Source organism: Bactrocera latifrons, unplaced genomic scaffold, assembly GCF_001853355.1.
Source record: "Bactrocera latifrons isolate USDA-ARS-PBARC rearing strain unplaced genomic scaffold, ASM185335v1 scaffold_50, whole genome shotgun sequence".
NCBI lineage: Eukaryota > Metazoa > Arthropoda > Insecta > Diptera > Tephritidae > Bactrocera > Bactrocera latifrons.
Genome location: NW_017537157.1, coordinates 1,057,925 through 1,083,621, shown reverse-complemented (window position 1 = coordinate 1,083,621; position 25,697 = coordinate 1,057,925). Strand labels below are relative to the sequence as shown.

General features: G+C 37.2%; 1 protein-coding gene across 10 annotated transcripts in view; it reads right to left on the bottom strand.

Moving 5' to 3' along the window:
* Positions 1-2,051: 2,051 nt before the first annotated feature.
* Positions 2,052-25,697, bottom strand: part of LOC108973800 (serine-rich adhesin for platelets) — a 74,112-nt gene continuing 50,466 nt past the window's right edge. For 8 of the 10 annotated variants that reach the window (XM_018941282.1, XM_018941285.1, XM_018941288.1 and 5 more), the window contains 7 exons: positions 7,147-9,622; positions 6,819-7,080; positions 6,545-6,755; positions 6,217-6,457; positions 5,875-6,124; positions 5,435-5,809; positions 2,052-5,367 (listed from right to left, as the gene is read on the bottom strand). In XM_018941282.1, the coding sequence (XP_018796827.1) occupies positions 2,523-5,367; positions 5,435-5,809; positions 5,875-6,124; positions 6,217-6,457; positions 6,545-6,755; positions 6,819-7,080; positions 7,147-9,622 (6,660 nt within the window). In that variant the 3' untranslated portion in view covers positions 2,052-2,522. Of the gene's footprint in view, positions 5,368-5,434; positions 5,810-5,874; positions 6,125-6,216; positions 6,458-6,544; positions 6,756-6,818; positions 7,081-7,146; positions 9,623-18,825; positions 20,562-25,697 lie in introns of those variants that run through there. The other 2 variants (XM_018941291.1, XM_018941287.1) reach the window with 2 other exon arrangements.

Genomic DNA, 25,697 nt, shown 5'->3' with positions numbered 1-25,697 from the left:
AAAAATGAAAATGTATTGAATAAAAATTTAAAGAAAATTAAAATTAAGAAATAATAATATTTTTTTCGTTAAACAATCGATTATTTAATGCCTTTTGTTGAACAAAATAGTCTACTAACCAACAAAATATTTAAAAATTTTGCTTAATTTCAGTCGCCTTGCGCCTAACTTTCCTAACAATGCTAACCTAAGCGGCAATGAATTGGCACAAAAGGAATTGAAAATTTGCTAAGGCAACACTTCCACAGAAAATTTGCGTGCAACAACACATAGCGCCCAATATAGATTGCGCTTAGTAAACCGAAACACAAAATACATGTACATACAAAATAGTTATAAAAAATTTATTCAGAAATAAAATATTTAAATTATAATTTGTTTTATTAAAAGTAAAATTAAAATAACATTTATCAAAGACAATCAATCATGGTACAAGACAACGTTATACATATGTATATATATCTATGTACGTATGTATGTATGCACATATAAAAAGTGAGCGCAAATATCAATGCATTTATTGGATTTTATATAAAATATAAACTAAAAATGCAAATACAATGTCAATTGAAATAAAATATGTGTGTTAATGGTTTGTTTGTAGTTCTGCTATGTGTGTATGCGGCATTATGCTTACAATTAGTAGTGGATATTAATAATAAAGGAGGCTGGCTAAGTTTACAATGAAACTGTTACTAAGTGATGGCGCTTGCTTGGGGTGCACGTGCAACAAATTGTTGTATTGTCAAAAGAAGATTAAAAAAAAAATTGCAAGTTTAGAAACTTTCGCTTAAAGCAAAAGCAAGGAGACGCTTGCAAATTATTGTATTGAAATTAATTAAAATTAAGTTTGCTTGGCGAAAAGCTCTTAGAATTTGCTTTAAGAGCCTGCAAAATTGCTCATGCAGCATTGCAACATTGAAAATGTGTACGCCTCTGATTAACTACATGTGACATTACAGCGCAATGCTTGCATTCAACTTTCACACACTTACGGCGTAAATTGTAAAATACAGATAAACAAAAAAATATTACTAAAGTGTTGCAAATATTACTAAAGTGTTGGTGACGGCTAACGCTTCTGCGACAATTTCAAGTGTGTAGAAAAAAAAAAGTTTAGAAAATCACAAATATAATCAATTTCTAGTGTGTGTGAAAATAGAAAATCACAAATAAAATCAAAAAATAGTGTGGTTAGGTTCTTTTTTTTTTGTATTAAATGACAACAGACTTGTTTGCTAACTTATTCTTAATATGCCTGCATTTGCATTACTTTATTATTAATAATATTTGTTTTTGTTTCTTTGACACTATAAACTGTAATAATTACCATAATATAATCAAAACAAATAATTAGGTCATTAAAAATTAAAAGTTTAAAAATAAAAATATATATACTATATAATTTATAAAATACACACGTTTAAGAAAATATATCTATGTATATGTATGTATATATAATTGTATATGTGTAAGTTTTCTATTCAATTATTTACGCTTTTCGGTTTTTGTATTTAAATTCTGCAAGCGATTTCGAGAATTACGCTCATCATTATTACAAATACAATACATTACAATACAACTACAACTATCATTATGCATTACAATGATCGATATCAGTATTATAAACGTCGTAAGCTCCATTTTTATCGTTACGGTCTGTAGTCTAGCTTGTGCATGCTACAATATTAACGTAAATTATTAAGCAATCCAATTAAATTAAATTGTCGTTATAAGCTAAATTGATTAATATTAATATTTTTTGTTGTTGTTTTTTTTTTTGTTTTTGTTTTCTTTTAGCAATAATTTATAATAATAACTGTTCATTTTTTTTTATAATCTGTTTATAATTATAAGCGCTTTTCATAATAGATTTCCGTTCAACACTCTGCTCAGCCCTTCAATATTTACTATGTCAGTGAGGACTTATACATATGTATATATATTATTATTATATATAAGAGTGAGGAGAGAGGCGCGTAACTGCAGCTGAGAGTTCAACAAAAAGAAACGTATGCCACTTGTCGAATTGAAACGCAGCAGTATAATTGACAAGCACATGGTTTTGGTGATGGGCAGACTGGTCGGCCGGCGTTCAAGCGACCAAATGGCATTTGCAGCAGTTGCCATTTCGCGCCTGCACGCGCACAGCACTCTTTCTGCCCTGGCAGCATTGCATTACAATAGTGCGAAATGTGTGGTTGGTTTTCTGGGAATTTGCAGCAACTTGCAGAAAACGCATTTCACTTGTAAGCGATTACCGAATTGCAGCAGCAGCAGCAGGTAAGCATTCGATAACTCGTTAAGTTGGCGGCGTTAAACCAGTAAACGTACAGGAAATTTAAGCTAATACTAGTAATTTCTGTTGACACCTCTCTCCTCGTTTTTCACTTTGATCCTTGCATAACTATACTTGCAAATTCTTAATGCTTCTTATTAATTATCTTTTGTTTTTGTAGCCGCTTCGTGCACGCTTGTTTGTCCTATTTACTCGTCATCAGTCGCGTGGTACGTCGCAGTACTCATTCGTTCTTCTCATCAGCCTCGCTATTTGTTGACAAATTCAGCGATGTCTCTAGGCTGCCGCTCGATTGGCGCGTGTGACGCGTTGAGCGCAATTCGCGTCGCTTTTCGGGCGGTTGTTCGCTAAGTGAATGATCATTGCCCGTGCGTGGTCGTTTCAAACGGCTGGATGAGCGACGATGTTCTTCGTTGGCGGAAGCCGCTGCCGCCGCCGCGGCTGCTGCTGCAGATGTTGATGGCGTGGGTGTAGTGGTGCCACTAGTGCCAGGACCACCACCCATGCTAGCAGCTACAGCTGCTTCCAAGTCTTCGACGCTGCCGTGTGTGCTCGATGCAATGCTGGGCGCCGTCGATGTTGGTGTAGTTTGCGGCTTCTTCAGTATGGGTTGTATTATTAGCTCGTCAGCTTCCTCATAGGGTGGCGGCAATTTCGCCGCATCGGCAGCATTTGTGATGGTCAATGAGATGCGCGATTCACTGCGTTCGGAGCGTTCACTGCTGGAGCTGGCACCGGAACTGATCGGTGGCGCAATGGTGATGGTGGTCTGCGATGGCAGGTTGGCCGCAATGCCAGCGGAGTTGAGTGGTGTTAATGTGACTTTGTCGGCTTCGGGCATCGTAACGCCACCACCACCACCGCCACCCATGCCGATACCGCCGCTGCGTAGACTCTTCTCTATGCTGGTCATACCGCCGCCAAGATTGAGGGGCAGGCCACTAGCCAACATTGCAGCTGATAGTTCGTCCTTGGCGTTGGCTAACGCAGCCGCATGTGAATCGACACGTGAACGCTTCGATTTGTGATGGTCATCAAGTTGTGCATTCGTAAGCGAATTGGATACGCCGCTTGTGCTCATACTTGTCGCAACTGAGGTGGGTATTAGCGAGATGCCGGATCCAAGTCCTAATGTTTTTGTATAGTACTCCATTTGTTGTTTGAAGGCATCCTTGGTCAAGGCATCGGGATCAAGCATATTACTATTAGTACTACCACCGCCACTGCCACCGCCGGCGCCGCCTCGTTGGCGTTTCGATGAACTCGAAGTGCTGCTGCTGCCGCCGCCGCCCATCATTGATGATGCGCTACTGGTTGGTGGCGCAGTCAAGCCCGCCAAACTTGCCAACGAACCAGGAGCGGTCAACGCATGAGCCATATCGGCTATCATTGCTGGTGCAAAATCACTTGGCAAACCAAGTATTTGCGGCAATTGTGCAGCTAGCGCAGCAGCCGCCGCCTTCGAGGCGTTCTTGCTCGACGAAGCCGACGAAGTTGTTGCCGACGATGACGTGGAGGACGGTTGACTACCACCCGTCAAAGAGGCAGGGAATTTGCCTTGTGAAAAGGCTTGCAATGTGGCCAAGTCCGTGGGTAGTTGACCGCGTGCCAAACTCTCCATCCACTTTTGCTGCTCCTTTGCGGCCTGCTTCTCGGCCTGTGCTTGCTGTGCCGCAGCTATTGAGGCAGCTGAGTTGCTATTGGACGAACGTTTATCAGCTGATGATGATTGTACTGTAGGCGTAGCGATTGGTGGTATGCCCAAGGAGCTCAGTAAACGTGTACTTTGTGCTAAGTCCATGCGGCTAAGTGCTTCCAGCAGGTGAGGATCTGTGCCCGGTAATAACAGACTTGAGAGCTGTGCCATTTCAGCTACCTGCGCGGCAGCGCGACTTGCCGCCGACTGACGACCGCTACTGCGCGATGACGATTGCGAACTGCTTACGCTGGTTGGTGGTTGACCGGCTGCGCCCATGCTCGCCATTGCGTTCATAAGGCTTGCTACAGAGGCAGCTGATGAGGCGGACGATGTGGATGCACGCGAATTACTGGATTTCGATTGAGATTGATGCGATTTCGATTGCGTGGTGGAGGAGTTGCCTGCCGATGACGTTACACCTGCGCCGCCATTTAGTAAGTTGTATTGCTGTGCTAATTGATCATACGCTGAGCCAAGACCCGATGAACCCAATGAATAGGGATTCAAGCCGCCAAGACCCATTGGTGGATAAAGTAATGACGGATTGGGGAACAGATACGGGAAACAGCCTGTCAATTGCGATGCTGCCGCAGCTGCAGCGTTGGCATTTTTATTCGACGAGTTTCCACTGTTGCCACCAGTATTGCTGTTGTTGCCAGAATTTCCTGTCAATGCACCCAAACTCATGGCATTTTGCTGTGCATCATTTTTGTTTTTCTTGCTCGATGAGCCACCCGATTGTGAGTTCTTGCCAGTACCTGTGTTACCGGTGCCGGCAGTTGGGCCACCCAAACCAGCTAACGTCGATCCAGCAGCCATTAATGCGGCAAGTGTTTGCGGATCCATAGTGGCCAAGTTGCCGAGTCCACCCATGCTTGCTAAGCTAGCAAACAGATTCATGTTGTTCAAATTATTCAGTCCAGGTATGTTACCCATACCGGGCATGCCGGCAAATGGCATTGAGAGCAAAGGATTCTTTGGATCAAAGGCGCCTAGTGGGTTCTTTGGATCAAATGCACCAAGGCCTGGTAAACTGGCTAATAGATTCGGGTTTAGTCCGGCCAATGAGCCGAATTGCATGGCGGCATTTGCCTGATCGATCGCCGACTGCCGTGAAGACTTCTTGGAAGACACAGTGGGCGACGGCGCTGGTGACGATTGTGCCGATGAGGACTGTTGCTGTTGTGTATGCGCGCCTGAAGACGAGCTGCTTGATGTGGATGATGGTCGACCGCCATGCGACGACTTACTAGTTGATGCATAATTACTGTTGTCCACAGAGCTAAGTTTGGGCGATGGTATCGACATGGGATTTTGTATTTGTTCCAACCATTTGGGATCAACCTCGTAAGCAGGATTTTCAGTTAACCTAATTGAAAATATATTAATGTTTAAATAATATATTTTTTTGTACGAAAGAAAAACAAATAACTCACCATTGCATCAGACGTTTCAGTTGTGGCGCTTTGCTGCCCGAAATACGTTTGCCGGTCTGTTTATTGACCACAGGCACCGGTTCTTCGCCAGTCAGTCCTTGAGGGCCAGTCATAGCCGATTGCTGTTGTTGTTGTTGTTGCTGATGCGCATGCGATTGTGCAGACTGCGCAGCGGCGGCCTTATTCATCTGAGCCACCGATGACTGATGGGACGCGTTACTGCTCTGCTGGCGATTCGAACGTCTACTATTTGTATTGCTACTCGTGCTCGCTGTCGCGGCATTGCTGAAGTCCATATTCAACTGGTCAGTCAGTGGTGTACTCATGTCCGTCAACCATTTATTCACCTTAGAATCAGGCACGTTATATTTGGCGCTGATAAAAAGAAATCAAAATAAATTTTAGTATATGAGCAAATGCATTATTGTTTCTGTACTAACCTCAACTTCATGGCTTGCTCTATTTCGGCGAACATGGCTTCATATGCCTTACGTTGCGCCGGTGGCAAGCACTGCATCATCTTTTGCTGTTGCTTAAGTAAGGTCTGCGGATCCGAAGCCATGGTTTGGGCCACAAAGGCATTAATATCTTTCAATGACAAACCGCCGCTCATCAATGGCATGTTGCTGTTGGACAACGAAGGCGCGGACGCTGGTGAAGGCATTGAAGAATTGCTACCAGACTTAGATTCTATAAAAAATAGAAATAATCGCACGTTAATAACTGTATTTGATTGCGATATATCAGCAAGCTAAAAAATAGGCTCAGAGACTCAAACTCACTTCCAGGCACTGTCGTAACAGTGATAGTAAACGGCTTTTGATTTTGTTGGTTTTGATTGGAAGCTGAAGTCGGCAGATTGGCTGGAGTTACCGAGACGCTTGGTGGTATTTGTGGTTTCTTTGATGACGGCAGCGAGGGATCAGGGAAAGTTTTCTGTTCCTTGGCTGCTGATAGACCCAAAACGATTTCGTCGAGCTTCTTGCGTTTCTTCTCCTTGCCGATAACAGGTTCTTCAATAGTCTGTAAGTTAAATGTTACAACGAATGTTAGTGTTTTATAGATACTCTCTCTCACTTCTAGAGAGTATTATTAGCGAGTTTTACTTACGCAATTATTCTTCTTCATTAATTTGTTGAGGGTGTCATCAAGTTTGCTCTTGCCGCCCATAGATGGGAAAGCGGAACTCAATGAAGCCTGTAAGTGTGAGGTCGACGACTTCTTTGAAGGCATTGAGAAGTCTTGTACTTCACTCAAATCAATGGCACCGGACGCGTTAGATGCTGACTTCAGTATGTCGGTCATGTTCATGCGTGGCAAACTAAAAGAATATAAACAATACATTAGTTATAAATGAATTCAGACTAAAGATTACCCAACGTACCTTGAGGACAAGTCCATGGGTGCACCCATTTGAGTGGGTGGCGTCTTGAGTGGTGGTATGGCCGGTTTGCTGAATTGTCCGGATGATTGGCGCGCTAAGGATGCATGTTGATGCGCAGGTGGTGGCTGCAGTGACATATTAGTGGCAGATGCTGCCGGCGACGCTGGTGATACAGCTGACGCGCTACGTCGTCCTGAAGGCTGCGTCGTGGCAGCTAATGGCTCCATATTTGCAATTTCAGTCTCCCAATCTTTGAGGCCCACTAGAAAATGAAAATTTCAAAAAGTTACTTACAACTCGAGTTGTATATGCATGCATTTCTACTCACTATTTTGCGAACTATTTAACAAGGCGTGTAGTTTGGCACGCTCAGTCTCCACATCTATGGCTATATGTCTTTTGCGTTTCTTGCCCGTGCTCTGTGTGACCGGTGGTAAGGGCGATGGCACAGGGCTTGGCATATTCGCGGCCTGCGGCACCACTGGTGCGTTGTTCAAGGCCGCCGCCGCTGATGCGGTGGCTGGCGTCATAGTCATGCCGGGTAACAGTGCTGATAGCGTATTCGCTGAGAGTGCATTTGGATTGTTGCCGGCGGCAGCTGCAGCAACAGCAGCCGCAACTGCGGCATTTATGCTGTTGGCGTCCAACGGTGGCGCAGCCATATTACCAATACCCTTGCCAGCGCCATTAATGCCAGCTACGGCTGCTGGTGGTGGTAGAAGTCCCAGTCCTGCAATATTTGCATTAACCACAGGCGGAGTGGTTACTGGTACTGTTGGAGTTGGCACGGTGCCAGCGACTTGTTGCATCTGCGATGTTTGCAGTTGTTTCGTAACACCTTGCTCGGTAGTTATAGTGATTACATCTGGCGTCGTTGGTGCGCGCTCAATATTTTTAAGATGTGGTATGGCCTCGTGCAGACAGATATTCAGATCAATACCCTTACAACCGGCGAACGCGGTGTAATTTCTATTTACGGGCCACTTGTTAGTCTCAATGCAGATGACAATGTGCGAAATCCGGCGTTCCAGCGCGAAGTCTTTAAACCAGCGTATCATACACATTTCTAATTTGGGTTTATCCTGCTTTTGTTTGACGGTAGCTGGTTGTATAACCTCTAAATCTGGGAAGCGTGCCTTCAATTCAGCAGCTTGCTTTTTGCACTCCTCTTCAACTGCCTTTTCTTTTTCTTTCATAACCTCCTCATCATCGGGATCCGTCGCACCGGTGTTGGGCACGGCCAAATCCACTATTTCTTTACCGGCAGTTGATTTTTCAGCGGCTGCTGGTTTAACACTGCTCTCATCTTCGATTGTTAGATCATCTACTTTAGATTTAATGTCTTCAGCATCTGCATTAGAAGCGGCAGTGGCATCCTTATTCGCTTCGTCTTCTTGTGCGAGAATAACGTCTTCGCTTTCAACAGGTTTGTTTTTCTCACTATCAATAGCCGAAGAAGTCGACTTTTTATCGTCATCATTCTCTACATTAGATTCCGTTTCAACGGCAGAAGTTAATTCAGTTTTTTCTGAGATTTCTGACTTCTCAGCAGCACTGTGCTCAGTTTCGGCTGAGCCATCAACATCATTCGACGTCACTTCTTTGGACTGCTCACGCTCAGCATCGTCCGTGTCTTTTTCCGCGACTACATTTTCATCAACGTCCATTTTTTCACATTCGTCTTTGGATGCTGCATCCGCAATTGGCTCTGTCGCAGTAGCGGAAAGCTTTTCAGCCGACACGTCTTCAGTTGATTTATCGTGCGCACTTAAAGTATCGGTCTCTGGGTCATCATCCGGTATCTCATGTATCACATCAGCGTCTTTGTTTCTTGCAACCAAATCCTTGGCAGCATCTTGAGCCGCCGTAACACTATCCACTGTCTGCTCAGCACTTGATTTGCGTTCTTCACTGACATCGCTGTGGCCATCAGCGTTCTTACCGACTTGTTCATCTGCCGCCGCACAAGTCTCAGATGCCGACGTTTCTAACTCCGCTTTTGTTGCATTGAGTTTATCGCCAACTTCTGCCAGAGGTTCGGCTTTCACTTCAGTTTTAACAGGTGTGAATTGCTCTTTTTTGATCAGACTATCTTTTGTGAGCAATTCATCGTCCAAATCGATTATCTCACCCTTCACAATGGGCATCGACGATGGTAAGCGCTCAGCATTGAAGGACTCCAGCTTGATTGAGCGTTGTATTTGTGCCTCTAATTCGCGTATAAAACGCTTTTCGGATTCAGCAAAACTGAAATTCGGATCATTGAAAATGAACGTCTCCGAACGGTAAAGACCATGCTTCAACACAGCCGCTATGAGTTCTTTATCATGTTTTCCCGGCTCCCACCAGTCCGGTGTGTCTGCATTCATCTGGCACAACTTCAGACGTTCCTCCAGCTGTGGATGTCTAGCGACTTCACGCAATTTCGATAGCAATTCTAGCCGCTCCAGTATGAGTTTGGCGTGATCTTCACTAATTTCATCAATGATGCCCTCAAGACCACGTTCATTTTCATTGAGTTTGACGCCGGCCTTGCGCTTGCACATCGCTATGAATACTTTGTAGTAATCGCTTAAAGTTTCATCACTTTTGCGCTCCAAATGTGCCATTTGCTTGAATTTCGTCCAGTCTGGCGCCAATACGATGCCAAGTGAGGTAGGTGGCTGCAGATCTACACCATAACCGGTGAGCACACGCAAGAATTCATATTCTTCGCGCCGATTCCATTTCTTCGGTATTTGTTGTAGTCGTTGGCTCTCGCGTTCCTTGGCTGCCAATTCCATTTTGCCTTGACGTTCCATTTTCTGCAAAATTATTGAAGTGAGCAAATGTTTAGTCGTTATATGTCAAAGTTAATTTAGCGAATTTTGTGAGTATGTATATGCATATGCGGGGGGGTGTTGTGTTTGCATGTTAAATGTGTAAAGCAGAAATGTTGTGTTGGTAAATTATGGGTGGAATTCTCATGATTAAAGCGGTATTCCAGTTAAGTGCAAGGCATTAGTAATTTCTTCCGAAATTTATATACAAATACAATAGACAATCATATAAATTGAAAGTGGATCAGCAAAGTATTTTAGTAACAGATGTTGATAAGCTTGAAAAAAAAGTATTATTCAAAAATTTTGAAAAATTTTTTTTCTAATTTTTTGTTTTTTTTTTTTAATATATTTTTATTTTTTAAATTAAAAAGTGTAAATAAGAAAATAAATATTGAAGCAAATTTTAATTATATTTTCTTGGGTCAGTTTTATTTAAAAGCATTATTGGGAATTGCGGAATTGAGTTGGTCGATTCATCCTCATCATATTCAGAGAAAGAATTGAGGTTATTAGTTGTTAGAAGAGAATCCCTAACCAGACTGAAAGGATTCGTAGAAGACGTACAGAATGCTTACTCAGATTCAGAGGTAAAAAATAGTGTTAAATGACTAGCTTGTTTCCATTATTTTCGTAAATTACAGTTTAACAAGTTTATTGTATTGTGTGTACTAATTATGAAAACGAAAACAATGCAACAGCTGATGGGGTGCCAATGTTTTTTTTGTTTTGTTCTTTTATCATTTAAAAAATTGAACATCTTTGCAGGGTGTCATGGAATATTTGCACAATGTTGCTAAATAATGAGGCAAAATTTTCATCGAAAAAAGAAAGTTTTAATTAATAAGTCACGATGTTGGTAACACCTACAAGGAAACGTCGGAGGTCCTAAAAAAAATATATATATGAGATATATATATTCAGATCTGATCACAAAAGCAAATACATAGCTGCCCCATACAAAGACCGTATTTGTGAAGGGTATAGATTGCATGGAACAAGTTTTTAATGTTTTTCCAGATTTTCGGTGGAAGCTAAATGTAGCGAACTTTTGAAGCTTGATTGAGTACGTATACAAATTTTCAAGAATATTTAAACTTAAATTTGTGCACTGTGCTAAGAAAAAAATTTAATAAATATGGACAAGTAAGTTTAAGCATTGAGCTTCATAAAATGACGTTGTTACTTCTGCTGGAATATTGATATTTGTGCCATTTGAAGTCTTCAAATTTTATTATAGCAAAATTTTAGTAAATGTAGATAAGGCAAGCTTTTGCAGCCATAAAATACTCTAAATGCTTAAGTAATTATTTTATTAACGTATTAGTTTAGTATTTAGTACATTGCTGTTTCTGAATGAATACTTTATATCTTAATATGTACACATGAAAGTAAAAATTAATCCAAAACCAACCAAACTCGTGCTACTTGAAATACTATACAATTTTCTCATGCTTAGTGAATATAATTAAGATAAGATAAATAAATAGATGATAATTGCATAAGTCATAACGGCCCACATGACCCCAGCATATTGATAAGTTCCAATATATTGCTAAATGCTAATGAGAAAACATGGATTCAAGGGAATTTATGGTGCTCTGGAGTTTCAAGATCAGGCTAAACAAACACAGTTTTCAATTTTATATTCCATAATAAATTATTTGACACTAACCAGAGAAGTATTTTTAACAAGAATTGAAGCAATTTCTTAGAAAACGAAACAATAGTGAGAACACAAATAAATGACAAATATATGTATGTATATACATACATGCATAATTTATACCGTATCTCTAAGTCACTACATATATGTATATGTATGTATGTATATAAATAATATAAAAAGTTTGTAGCTATTAATTTTGCATTTTCTCTTGCAATTCTTAAACTGCGGATAGCAACGGGTATTCATTTGATCTTCATTTGTGTAATTATGCGGCAATATGAATAACATTACGTTCGTTAATATTTTCATGATCGAATGTCCAAATATTATATAGTCATATTCGAATATACAAATATTATAATTTCATAATCGATATCCAAATATTATATTGCCATATTCGAATATGCGGGAGTCCGGGAAGCATTCAGATTAACAGTTACCACTGCTAAACACAGGGTGGTACGGAGTACTATAGTTAATAATCATAATCATTTATACTGTATAAGTATATAAAAGTATTCGCATATTCGAATATCAGGTGATTAAGTTGAAAGGAATTTTTTAAAAGAAATAAACAAAAAATCATAAAATAATAAACTATTTAAATATTTTCTTAATTATTAATATCTTTTGAAAACATATTAACCAACGAATATCAAGTCAGGCAGGATTCAGTTCGAATGTTACGAAAAAGTTAAATCGTAAATAGAAATCATCGAGAATATTAAGAAGTAGGAACCGAAAAATTGTTCGTCAATAGAACAAAAACTGTTTACTCCAGATGAATGGAACCTAATGAAGTAAATAAAAAACAAAAATTAAATATGAAAAAATATCGGCACCTTATTCGAAGTATGTTTCGAAAACATTGTTAAACTGTAAAATAAAAAATTAAAAACAAAATAAAAATAAATTATAAAAAAAAATTTAAAAAAAATTCGAATTGTTTCAAAGTGACAAAAACCCAACCTTAAGTAGCTTATTGTATTATAACATTTTTCGAAATTGAGTGAAAATTTGGGAAAAATTCAGAATCAATTTCAAAAACCTGAAACCGAAAGTTAAGCATCTATCGAGGTGCTTATCTTTAGGTGAATGAATCATTGGAGGCCTCCGAATATATTAAGTATTTGAATGCTGTTAAAAATATCATTACATATGTATATGGAGATAAGGTTTTGTGAATAAAGCTTACTTATACTCTAATTAATGTGAACAAAGAATTGGGTTAGTAATTCTAAAAAAGTGGGTTACGATTGATACGTACTGTAACATTAAGCCACCTAAGCATCTAATTAATTATTTTTTAAGACATCCTATTATAAATATATATATACATACATATATATATATTTTTTTTTTTGTGAAAAATTAATATAAATCAAATAAATTCCCAATTTTTTTCTTTGAAGAAAATTAGTATGATTCAAATAAATTCCCGAAAATAGTTTAAAAACGAAAAAAGCGTGGAAAACTGTAAATTTAAGCACATTTTTAACGCACATATGTAAAGCGATAAGCAACTTAATTTTCGAAATTAATTTCGAAACGCTTAGTGCAATGTGTAAGAAAATAGTGTATGAACGTACGAAAGAAAAGTGAAGTACGTGCTAACAAATAAAATATATTGATGACTAAAGAGCTACAGCAATTAAATCCAAACGAACTGAACTGGCTCTACACAATGCTGCTTATCTTAACTGCAGACGAAGAGAACAACGAATATTCAACGAAACACAATTTCAATTTGAATTCCGTTTCACGTTGACTGAAAAAATCGTTTTCCTTTCGTCTTCATGAGCACATGAAATCGCTACTTACTCTGCAAACCCATTAAAATAAATATAAAAAGGCGCACAAAACGTTAGTAACTCAGACTGAAAACATACACACACACATGGGTATGTATGCAAACAGAGGTGCAGAATTACATACAAACATATAGGTACAAGCATAAGCATGGCAGATAAATACATAGTATAACCAAAAGCGGTGCGCGCGCCCGCTTTTAAACTACCCAACCAACATTGCCCAGTACACAGTAGTTCGAATGTGAACCAGCCTGGCATGCAAGGCAAGGCAGCTACATTGCCAGCGCGCTAGTAGTCAATCAGCCTCCCCCATTAATGAGAAATATTCGCAAATCGTTGCGTTGAGTCGAGTAGGTATCTTAAACAACCAATGACAAACGACAAGAACAACACCAACATTAGAGCCACCAAAAAACAAGAGCAGTGGCAGCAATGGCAACAACGGCAACGGAGCGATACCGATGCCGTCGCCGTCGTTATACTAACTATACTACTGTGAGAGTCGAGACGTCACAACCCAAGTGACAGTAGCGAAAAGGAGGAAATTCAAGCAAACGAAAAATAATAAAAAAAAAAATGAATAGAAATGAAATGAAATAGAACAAAATACACGTAGAAATGTATGCATGTATGTATGTATGCGTGTAGATAGATGAAGGTGGTATTATAATGATGGTGAGCGAGAATAAAATGTATGCTTGGTATATATGAATGAATGAATGACTGTGTGTAAGCTTGGATAAATGCGCTGATATATGCATGTATGTTTGTATGGAAAATAATAAATAAAAGTAAAAACCATTTTACACCCCTAATTTCTTTGTTATAGGTACGTGTATGACTATGAATATTCGAGCATGACAGTGGGCGCTTTGCTTATAAAATAAATACACAAATGAATCCTGTGAGGCCAATTGCATATGAAAGTATATCCCACACACACACATGCACGCGTACATACATATTACATATGGTGAGTTGAAGGAAGCGCACAAACGTGGAAACGCCGTTGAGCGGTGCAAGTACGGTGTACGGTGTCAAACGCCGAAAAGGGGGTACCGAAGCGCATCGCATAGTGCTCATAACTCACAGCACACGAACACGGTGTAAAGAGCCTTGCACAAACTACTATACATACATACATACGAGTATGAATGATTAAAATGCATATGAGCGAGTTCGTTTGTAGTGCATTCACATGTGAATATGTCTGTATGTATGTGTATTATTGAGCGCATATGCCCATATAATATACCGTACACAATGGATAACCACTAGAATCACAAACAACAACGACAACACTATGCAATTGATTAAGGTTATTATTAGCGGTAATATTTGGAACTGGAGACACAAGCCAAAAGCATTCTAAACACATACACCCATACTATATGTACTACATACATATATAGTGCATGAGTGGCACACATAGATATATATTTACTTATAGTATGTATGTTTTTGTGTATATGGTTTCAAAAGTTTTTACATGTGCGTGTGTAAAACTGTTATTATTAATCAATTTAAGTGAGCGCGTAAAGATAACATTTGGAATATGCAATATACATACATACATAYTTACAAAGCAATTAATATGGGTAAAAATTATTAGGAAATGTGCAAAGTAAATAACTTTTTGCGTTAAAAATCGATAATGCCTGTGGCAAGGAATTTTCAGTTTTCGAGATCCTTCAAAACAGAAAAAACACGATTTTAACTCATTCGACATTATGTTGTCTTTCAAAAAACATAGTAATTTTATGAAATATAGGTAGGATGTGCCAAAAAATTAAATACAGGGTTGTTGTCAAGAGTTCCATATTAAGCAATAAAATGGTACAAAAAGCTTTGAGAGAAAAAAAATTTCGTCCAACTTGACTTTTTATTGGAGAAAAATCTATATTATTTTTAAAAGCGAAATTCAATATTAATAACTTAGCTGAAAAGTAAAGGGTAGAACGACCAGAAATATGACGTTAAATTCGATCTGCTGGAAATGAAATAGCGAATATAATGGTTTGAAATTGCGGCGACCAAGTATGAGATTACACTAATCTTTCTAATAAAAGACAAACCAGACAAATTTAAATACAAGAAAGTGTTTGCAACTACAACGTTTGTCTTTTCAGAATGACACCGACCAAGATCCAATGTAGTAATGTCAATGTTAGGCCCAAGAATTATTTAATTCGAAAAAACTCAGGCTTGTATAAAACGATTTTTTCTGAGTATTGGTCCAAACAAATCTTTCTCGAAGTTACGCTTTTGTTGTCAAAATATTTGACTTCGAAACTCATAATCAGGCTTATTGAAAAATATTATAATTATTTATAACAAATTGTTCCTAAAAAATTAAAAATATGAATAAAAACTTTCTCTTATTTTGATTGTGTATCAAATCTTTGACATATATTTGGGATAATATGCGAATCTGCGAAAAAAAACATTTCCTATTTCAAAAATACCGTTACGATTTTTAACTCTTAAATATTTTTTTACCTTAACCGAAAGATGTTATTCACCATTGAAATAAGGGGAAACTTATTTTTTTAAGATGTTACGTACCATAATTAATAATAATGCTTTCGACAAGCATGGTAAACGCTATTTTCGAAAAAACGAGAAATTACTTTTTTACTTGACAAGATTTATCTTAATGCGGAATGTTTTCGATAGGCACAATTTCGAAGTAGCAAGGTAAAAGTTTAAATTCTATCTTCGAAAAATACAGAAATTACTTTTTTACTTAAATGACAAACCGTACAAGGTTGCTCCGAGGAAATAATGTCAATGTTTTGTCTGAAAACAAAACAAGCCTGTACTTTCATCAATTATGAAGTGGCTTCTAAAGGCTTTGGCGTTTTTTCTTTCAGTTATAAATACATACTAGTGATTTTGCGCCATAATTGAACCAAATGTAGTCCATAATAGATACTTGAACTAGTAGGTTAGTGACCTATTTTTTACCGAAAATTTACTTTTGATTCTCTAGGATACATTTAACAACATTTAAAAATCATACTAGCTGCCGGTAAGTAAGAGAGAGAGAGAAATAATTGTAAAAGTAAGTACGCTATGTAGCTGTCAGCTTAACTGGTTCATTTCACTACGGGGACACTACAAATATCAAAATATTTATACATATACGTATATATATCTGTTGGCGAAACATATGTAGCAAAATTATTTAAAATATGATCATCTGAATATATAATATTATTTTCAGATTTTACATTTTATGTACAAAAAAAATAATTGAATAATTAATGTTGAAATTTCGAAGCTACATATATTGATAATTTAAGATCATGTCAATTAAGATTATCGTAAATAACACATTATATTTATAGTTTATGGCGACTTAAAAGGGATAGGCAATAAATTACACACAATTTAAAGAATAAATCAATCGATAACCATAAACACGCACACACACACATATAGYATATAGTATACATAAACATCTTAACCGAAATTGCGAAAGTTGTCTTTGCTGAGCACTTATCGAACTACATACAGGCATGAATACATACAGACGAATATGTTTTATAGCACAAATAAAATTATTTAAAAATACAGCAATAATTAGCGAGAGTGAAAATAAGGAATGTAAAACAAATAAAGAGAATGGAAGTAATGTTGAAAGACAATTGACGAAAAAAACAAACATTCCAAAAAAGCAAAACTACAAACACACTTAGCTTCGGGACGAATGGCAGTTCAATGAACGCGACCTGTTACGAATAAATTTTCTACACGCAGTTTTTACGGATTTTTGTGGTCACAAAAACAAATAAAAAAAAATAAATACATAAAAAAAGAAAACAAACATTTGATAAAAAAAAAAAAAATATTGTAATAAAAAATACGCGAAAATGGCAGCTACTATTTAATAAGATAAAGTTTGTGGAATTGAATATTAATTGGAAAGTGATGGATTTTTTCTACAACACAAAGAATCAAGAATCGAAATCAACAGGCTGTATTTACAGCTTCTTTACTGAAAATGCTTAATGAAATTATAATTTTTTTCGATAACAAGCTAACACGGTTACATTTTATTAATAAGGCACAATTTTTCTATAGATATAATATGTTAATTACACTTTATATAATCAATTTTATAAAAATGTTATTAAAAGCTATAGTTGAACTTCTATAATTCGAACTTCTATAACTCGGAACTCTTGAATTGGCAATACAAGTCAAAGTTCATACAAAATTCCTTTCGTAACTCAAAGTTTCTACAACTCCAAGTTATTTGTGGATTATGCTGCGTCGAGTTGGTGAATTAAATTTAGAAATAACTATTGATCAATCTTGAACTCCTAAATTAGTTCAAATCTTAATTGAAAATTCGTATAATCGCAATAATGAGCTTAATGATTCACTTCCTGTATAAAATGAATACAGCGCCTCCTATCGACTTAATTCTGTAAACATTCCCAACAAGAGCAGAATAGAACTGCAAATGTATGAGTCAAATATTCAGTGCCATTTCCAGCAAGTTTTTAAGTATTTTTATACAAGCAAAATACACATATTATATATTTTTTGCTCTTCCACTAAATTTGAATGTGTGCTTATCAAAATTGCTCAGCGAAGTAGAAGAGCAAAACAAAGTACGTATGTAACATAAGTGTCAATCTACAACCATTGCTCATATACGAGTCTGAACGATTTCGTAGACTTCGTACACTTAGAAACGAGGATAATATCAAATCGGTATTAGCAAGTGCTACTTGAAAACATTTATTAAGCGAGTAAGTAGTTTCTTAACGACTAAGTAAAATTTATCAAGAGAGTCGATAAAAAAATCGATAAATTGATAGATGTGATTGCTTGAAAATGTTAATAGATTTGCATTTCGTAATTAACAAGAAACTCTAAAGCCGAATATTTCTTTCCTCCAGGCCAACTTAAACAAAAAATATACCGGAAGAGCTAGTTATAAGCAAAAGAACAAGAAAAAACATTAACATCGGTACACCGAAGCGACAATACCCTTCACAAATAGAATAAAATTTAAAAAAGAACTTAATTATCATCGGTCAGTTTGCATGGCAGCTATATACTATAGTGGTCCGATTTGAACCATTTCTTCATAAATTGTATCAATCACAAATGCTGAATTTCGTGAAGATACCCCGTCAAATAAAAAGTTTTCCATACAAGAACTTGATTTGATCGGTCAGTGTGTTTGGCAGCTGTATACTATAGTGGACCGATTTGAACCATATCTTCATAAATTGTATCCTTGACTTGGATAATCATCAATTTTGACAAAACAAATTCTTGGTGAGAAAAAGGTTGCAAAATTTCAGAACGATATCTCAAAAACTGAGATACTATGAATGTTACAAACTTCGTGTAAAACTTAATATGCCCTGTTCAGGGTATCAATAAAGTGTATGTTGCTACAAAAACAATTTAAATTTTAATTGATAAAATTAAAAACACTCAAATGGAAATTAGAAAACTCAAATTTCGCCACATTTCAACGCACACACACTTAGCTTTGCATTTCATGGCTCATAATTCTTATAACGCAAATAAAATTGCATAGCAATTCGATTGTGTCATTCTACATTTTCAAAATCTGGTGTAATACCTTACGGTTTTTTATTAAACTTAAACTTATTTACTTGCAACACTACCCAAATAGTTACATTTGTATGTATATTACAACAATCATAGTCGTTTAGTACCTCGATATACTGATGATAGTTATTGGCGTTGCCGTTAACGAGATTGGGAATCGGGGGTGGCGTTAGTGCTAATGCCAAAGCAGACGACGCACCAGCAACACCATTCGCTGTCGTCGCTTGTATAAGGGGTGTTGTTGTAGCTGTTACTGTGGCCGTAGCAGCGGCAGCAGTAGTAGTGGTGGTGTTTGCAGCTTTTTTCGTCGATTTATCCAAATGCTCGCAAAATGCAGAAAAACTGCTAAAATCCATCGGCTTGATAACTTCCATTGCGAAGCGGTAATAGTGCTAAGGCTACACTACCACGTAGCTTTCTGGCCGGTGCTGCGCACAAGCGGTGCGGGGTGGGCGTGTGTACACCACCAGCAGACCGTTAGAAGTTGCGTCAATTAAACACAATTCATCGGCGAAAGCATACATATATGTATGAGTGTGTGGTTTTAACTCACAAATTTATTTCACAACACTTTTTTTTTTTGGTTTTTTCGCTTTTTACTTTAATACTTTTTTATTAGTTATTGTGCTGCGCGAGTGGAGGAGCACCAAACAACCGCTTAAAGCCTCGGCACAATAATGATCATTGAATTAAATTGAACTTTTTATTTCAAATGCATGTGCACATATTAATTTGCATTATAATAAATAACTTATATGTATATGTGTGTAAGTATGTATGTATGTTTAGGTGTACACACATTTATAAGACACTACACTCTTCACCACTTCATCTTTGCACTAATTACTTATAAATCATTTATTCGACGTCAAAGACGAGAGGCACTCAGCATATGTATGGCAAATTATTCATACATGTATGTACATGTGTATGCAAGTATCTGTATGAATAAATGTCGGTTGTATTGTACGTGCGATTGTCTGAATGTACAAAAAATTTTCCTGTTGTTATTCGTAAGTGTTTCTTCTTTTGTTGCCTGCCTGCCTGCTTGCTTTACTTGTTTGCCTACGTTGAGTTGAGTCTTGTGTCTTTTGCTTAAATTTGTTGTTGCTGCTTTTTCATTGCTTATTTGCTTTGTTTTTGTTGTTATTATTCTTTAAATTGGCGTTGATTTGCTTGGTTTTGCTTTATTATTTGCATATTTTTAGCGCTTTTTGTGTAGGTAATCACAAATGTGACGGCCGCAACAACAACAACAACAACGCACACACATATCACCAATATCCACGAAAACCAATAACGACAACTAATAATAATAATACTAATAATTATAATGATTATGTACAATATAAAACAACGCGAGCGAACGAGTGGTACGAATGTGAGCACAACGTAAGAACAACAACGACGACGAAAAAAACACACACACAAACGATGATGGGAACGGCGACTATGGGCGCACAACTTCGAAATCGACTTCGGCAATAGCGACAGATACGGAGACGGAAATGAAGACGAAGACGGTGTTGGTGTCGGTGACGGCGGCAACAACAACAAACACTTCAACTACTATGGTGACAACGGACGATGATGATGATTTAGTTTAAGCGTCAATACATCTCGTCGTTTAGTTTGGGTTTTATGCTTTTTTGTTTACTTATATGACTTTTGCTACGCTTAAAGCTTGGTACATACACGTGTGTGTGCGTGTACGTGCACTCTTTCTTCATTTGCTACACCTATACACCGCATACAAAGGCATTACTTGACACATCTTCGAACACTAAACACAAATTTTCTTTTTCAAACATTTCGCTTTTAAACAACAAATTTATTATTTTTATTTTTGTATTTTGTGGATTTTAATAAAATTAATTTATTTATTGTTATTATTTAATTGATTTTGTTTTTATTGAGTGTGTGTGTGTGTGTATGAAACGTGCATGGTTTTTGCTCTCCAGCGCGCGCTAACGACGTTGACAAAGAGAGGTACGATTTGAAATTCTTTTTACAACTTTACACGACGACGCTCAAACAAATAATGAGCAGCAGGGCGACTCACGCTAAACCAAATTCAACGTAGTATAATACATCTACTGATATGTACGTGTGTTTATGTGTACGCGAAGAGATAGATAAGCACAAAGCAAAGCAAAGGCAAAGCGGAGGCCGAGACTGAGACAGAGACCGAAGCAGAGACAACGACAAAGTATAAACTGAAAGCAAAGTGGTGTGTAGTGAGAAGTGTGGCAGCAGCAAAGGCACCAGCGGCGGAGCGACCAAGCCGCACGCCAGCAGCGGTAATCGAACTGAAAGAGCACACGGGTGGCATAAATATGGCATGGAATCATTTATATATGTATGTACACACAAATATAAATATGTATATTCATTAAGGTATGTGTGTTTGTATTTGCTCGCATAAAATGCTGGTGAGCAGCAGCAGCAGCATGGCAAGGATGGATGATATCGGTTGAAATGCGGAAGGAGTGCGACGGGACGAGCAAGGCTCAACAAACGGGGAAAAAGTACACGTAATGAACGGAATGAAAATGAGCGAATAAATATAAATGAGCGCGCGCACCAACGCCACCGCAGCTGCAACAAAAGCAAAGACAGCGCAATAGTAGCGGATGGATTGTCAACGCGCTATTACTTTTTATCGACAAATTAAACATTTTAGCGAAACTAAACGAATACGCACGTACATATATATGTACATACATACATATACATATATAGCTAGCACACAGTTTAGACCAGAAAGCCTAATTAAAAATTTAAATTAACTAATAAAAATAGTGTATTTATTAGTTAAAAACTTAAAAGAATTCATTTAAAGAATAAAAAAAAGTCAAAAAAATTGCACACCACAACAACAACAAAATCGCCGTCATTAAGCATGTGCTGCTATGAAACAAGAAAGCTAACACTTTTACCTCTAAGCTACAAATGCATGTATCTCTATGCTTATTCCTGTTCCTACTCTCAATCTCATTATTGTTTTTGTAGGCGCTAATACTCTTCCAGCGCCAACATACATTCATATGCACAGAAATATTTCAGTACTCTGTATAACTATATAGAGAAAATACCAAAATGTATAAAGGGATAAAATGCGAAATAAAATAAAATAGTAATAACGCAAGCAGGCATACCCTAAAAGATAGAGACACACAGATACTATGTGTGTATGTGTATGCAAACGCATTTGAAGTCAATCGTACACAGGCAGTGTGCGCGTTGCCGCGCGCGCACTTAACAACGCAGTGGCACCCCAACTAAAATGGATTAAGATTCAGGTACAAAAGTAATATGTAACGCGAATTCAGCACATGCCGTACAGTGTGCGATTACCGAGCGTGAGTGTTTAATTGTTATGGCTGAATTAACCCTTTTGCATACATGACTAAGTCAATATTTTGTGGGTTCTAGAAAAATGTATGACACATGTCATTCACTCAGGTAGCGCAAGAGAAAGGAGTCTTCGTTAAAATGATTATATTAAAAAAAGTTATGTGGGAATATTGAATGAGAGAAGGTGCGATCGATAATTTTGAATATATATCGACATAAGTTATAGGAAATCAATCTTTAAGAGTTGAAAGGAGTGATGGTTGCTTTGAATGTCAAAATAAAAGAGTTGCCATTCTGTCACGTTGAATCGCAAAAGAACACTAAGATAATATATTTGACGATTCTAACGCTTGATGATTTCTAAATGATGTGAAATATTTCAATTGTTGAAGAGTTATTCACTCCTTATTGTTATTTATTTTCGACACATCAATTATGATTAAACTCTCATTTCAAACTTGATAGCATTAGTTTCCAAATTGGCCCAAGAAGTCCGTGGAATAAGCATATTTTCGACCTTGGAAAGAAATGAAACCCATTTCACACATTGAACGATGTTTTTTTTTTTATATTTGATATCCAAACATAATTTTTGGGAAGAAGACATCCAACGGGATGGATATAGCACATACTTTTAGAGCAATCTTAATTAGAGAGAGATGAGCGAATAAACGTATACAGAGAAACTTCTGAAACGACTCTTCCAAGTATTCTGAATAATGAAATGATATCCCACGGGTTTGTTATAGTATCGTATTTAGAGAGAGATGGGCAAAGAAAAGGATAAAAAAATCGGAATTTCAAGTTATTCTGAACAATTAAATAAACATTACAAGTTCTATAACAGTTAAGGAACCAGATAAATATTGAAATATGATATGAGCCTATAAACTTATAAAGAGAAACTCTTCAAGATATCTTAAACGTATAAACAATGAAAAGTCTTACCGATTCACACGAGTGTATAGAAAAAGGGTTAAAAGAAAATAAAATATATTTCAACAAAGACTGAAATTTAGCATTAAAGGTTCAAAATACACTAAATTTATCGATTTCTTGAAACGCCTATACAGACTTTCCTGTAAACTCTTAAGAATTACACCAAGTGTGAAATTAAAAAAAATTGTGCTGTTACACTAAGTGTGTCCTCTTAACATTTTATTATTAACTAACTCTAACTGTTTTTATAACATTTAGCTCCACTGTACACAGTGTAGTGTAATATGCTTGCAGCTTAGGAGGCACCAATCGCACTCATACACGCACACGTGCGAGCAACGGTAACGATATGAAGGTGGCGGTGGCAGTGGTGTTACCGGTGGTACGTTCGACAACGGTGGCGGCGACAAAAACAATGCAAACACACAACAAAAACACCGACGAAGACGACTTTGCGACTTTGTGTGTGTTTCAACTTACATACATTGAACTATGTGGGCTAAAGTGAGCGCATTGAGCGCTCAATCTAAATGAGCATAAACGCCAAGATTTGTATATTCTATGAGAATTGAGAAAATTATTTCACGGCGTTTTTTTTTATTTTGCTTTATTTTGGTTCATACGCGTATAAATATTTTGGGAGAGAAAAAGTGGCAAAGCTAGCAGGAGGAGGCTTGAAAACTTAGTTAGATGGAGAGAGTGTGAGAGTGCTCGATTTGGTTTAGTAATTTTGTTGCTTCGACTGACTAGATGGTTTTTAGTTGACAGCTTGGATGGCTCGGGTTACTTGGTAGGTTGGCTGGCTCTTTGGTTTCTTGCACGACATGATGATGTATACACATACCTATTTATGTATGTATGTATGTACAAGTGGTGTTACGTTAATAAAAATTAACATAAATATTGCATACATACAGACGCACAAAAATTGGGTACTCTCATTTGCAGCGCACATATAGGCGATGTGGATGTGTAGCATATGCAACAATAACAACAACACTATACAATGTGACAGCGACATAAGAAGGCAAAGAAAATGCGCAAGAACGCCGCTGTGGAGAATTCCAAGCCGAGCACGACGACACTTGGATGGATATAAGAACGTACTCTTTCACATCTGCATACACACATATAGGCAAATACACACAAGCATTGGCAAATCGTATATGCTGTGTATGTGTGTGTGTGGATAAGAAGAGCAGATGTGAGAATATCGTATCCGTTTTAAGCCCGCCGCTCCCACTTGACTTGGCTGATACAAGTGGCATCCACGACAGTAGTCACGCGAGCTCTTCGTCTCACTACTCGAGTATGGAATTGAATTTAGAATAATAGATTGATTTTTGTGTGTTGACATCCCTGTAGACAAAATATTCTGAACTAATCGAATTTCTATAGAGAGTTGCTATTTGCATTAGTCGAGCGTGTACAATATGTATGTACATATTTGAAGTGTTTTGAATTTCGAAAAGTAGGTAGGTATAGTTTTTGAGTTTCGAAATATGAAATATGAATTTTTAAATATGAAAAAAGTGAAGTTGAGTCCATCAGTATGAAGAGGATTAAACCAAAGTTTTTCTAAATTAAATTTTAGTGAAAGTTATATACTTCAAACTGATACATAAAACTCCGGAAATTCCATTTTAAAAACGCCTCTCTTAAAATGAAATCAGTTCCTTACAAAATTACTATTTGAGACAGATTAGACAATTTTGAAATGAAGAGATGAGATAACCACTCAGAGAGTTCGAGAGAAAAATAATGTGAAATATGTTCTGAACAGTCGCCGCCCTTGATTCGATAGATCTTAGACTCGGTTGTTGCATTTTCACTTCAAGTTAGAAACTTTATTGCTAGTAATATTGCCAATGGAAACTGCATATTGCTTATAAATATTTAGCAATAGTTGTCTGAATGATTATTTTGATAAAAATAGTAGATTTCTTACTTTTTCCCATTGTTCTCATACATTTTTGTCACCTTCATAAATTTGTAAACAGTTCAAGAGGTCAAACATGCGCTTCGTCAGCTTCAACGCACCTGCCCAATTTCGGAAATGACTTTGTCAACCTCAACGGCAATATATTTGACAGTAGGTTGGCAATTAGCTATTGCCTGTGGAATTGCGGCGTAAGTAATAGAGGTTACGGCAGTTTAATTGGAGTGGTTTTGACAGAAAAATAAGGAGAAGCATTTGTTTACAATTACTATAGAGCATCATCATCAAGTGCTTTGAAGTTATGCTGCCGAGTTGCAGTACTTGGCCAAATAAAAATGGAGATCCGTACCGATTTTGTCGAACCGACCACGTCGCCACTTTGATAGTTCGTTACGAGTTCGCAATGAAGTTGCAATTCAAATTCAGCGCTTCATTATTTCTACTGGGTATGCACTCGCCACGCATTCACTTACATACATACATACACTTATATAGACATTTTAATAATAAATTGCAGAATTCTTGTTATGAATACCTACAAGTGCGGTAATTTTTTTTAGGTGACAGTAGTAAAGATATAGGAAATATTCGAAATGTCAAGACATTCAGAAAGAATTTTAAGTTTATGCAATGAAGTATTGAAAAGATTTAAGTCATTGCTTAGTTTGGTTATATGAGAACATAAACAACAATTTATTTTCACAACGATGTACATATGTTTGTTGTTGGTACGCAAGCGACATG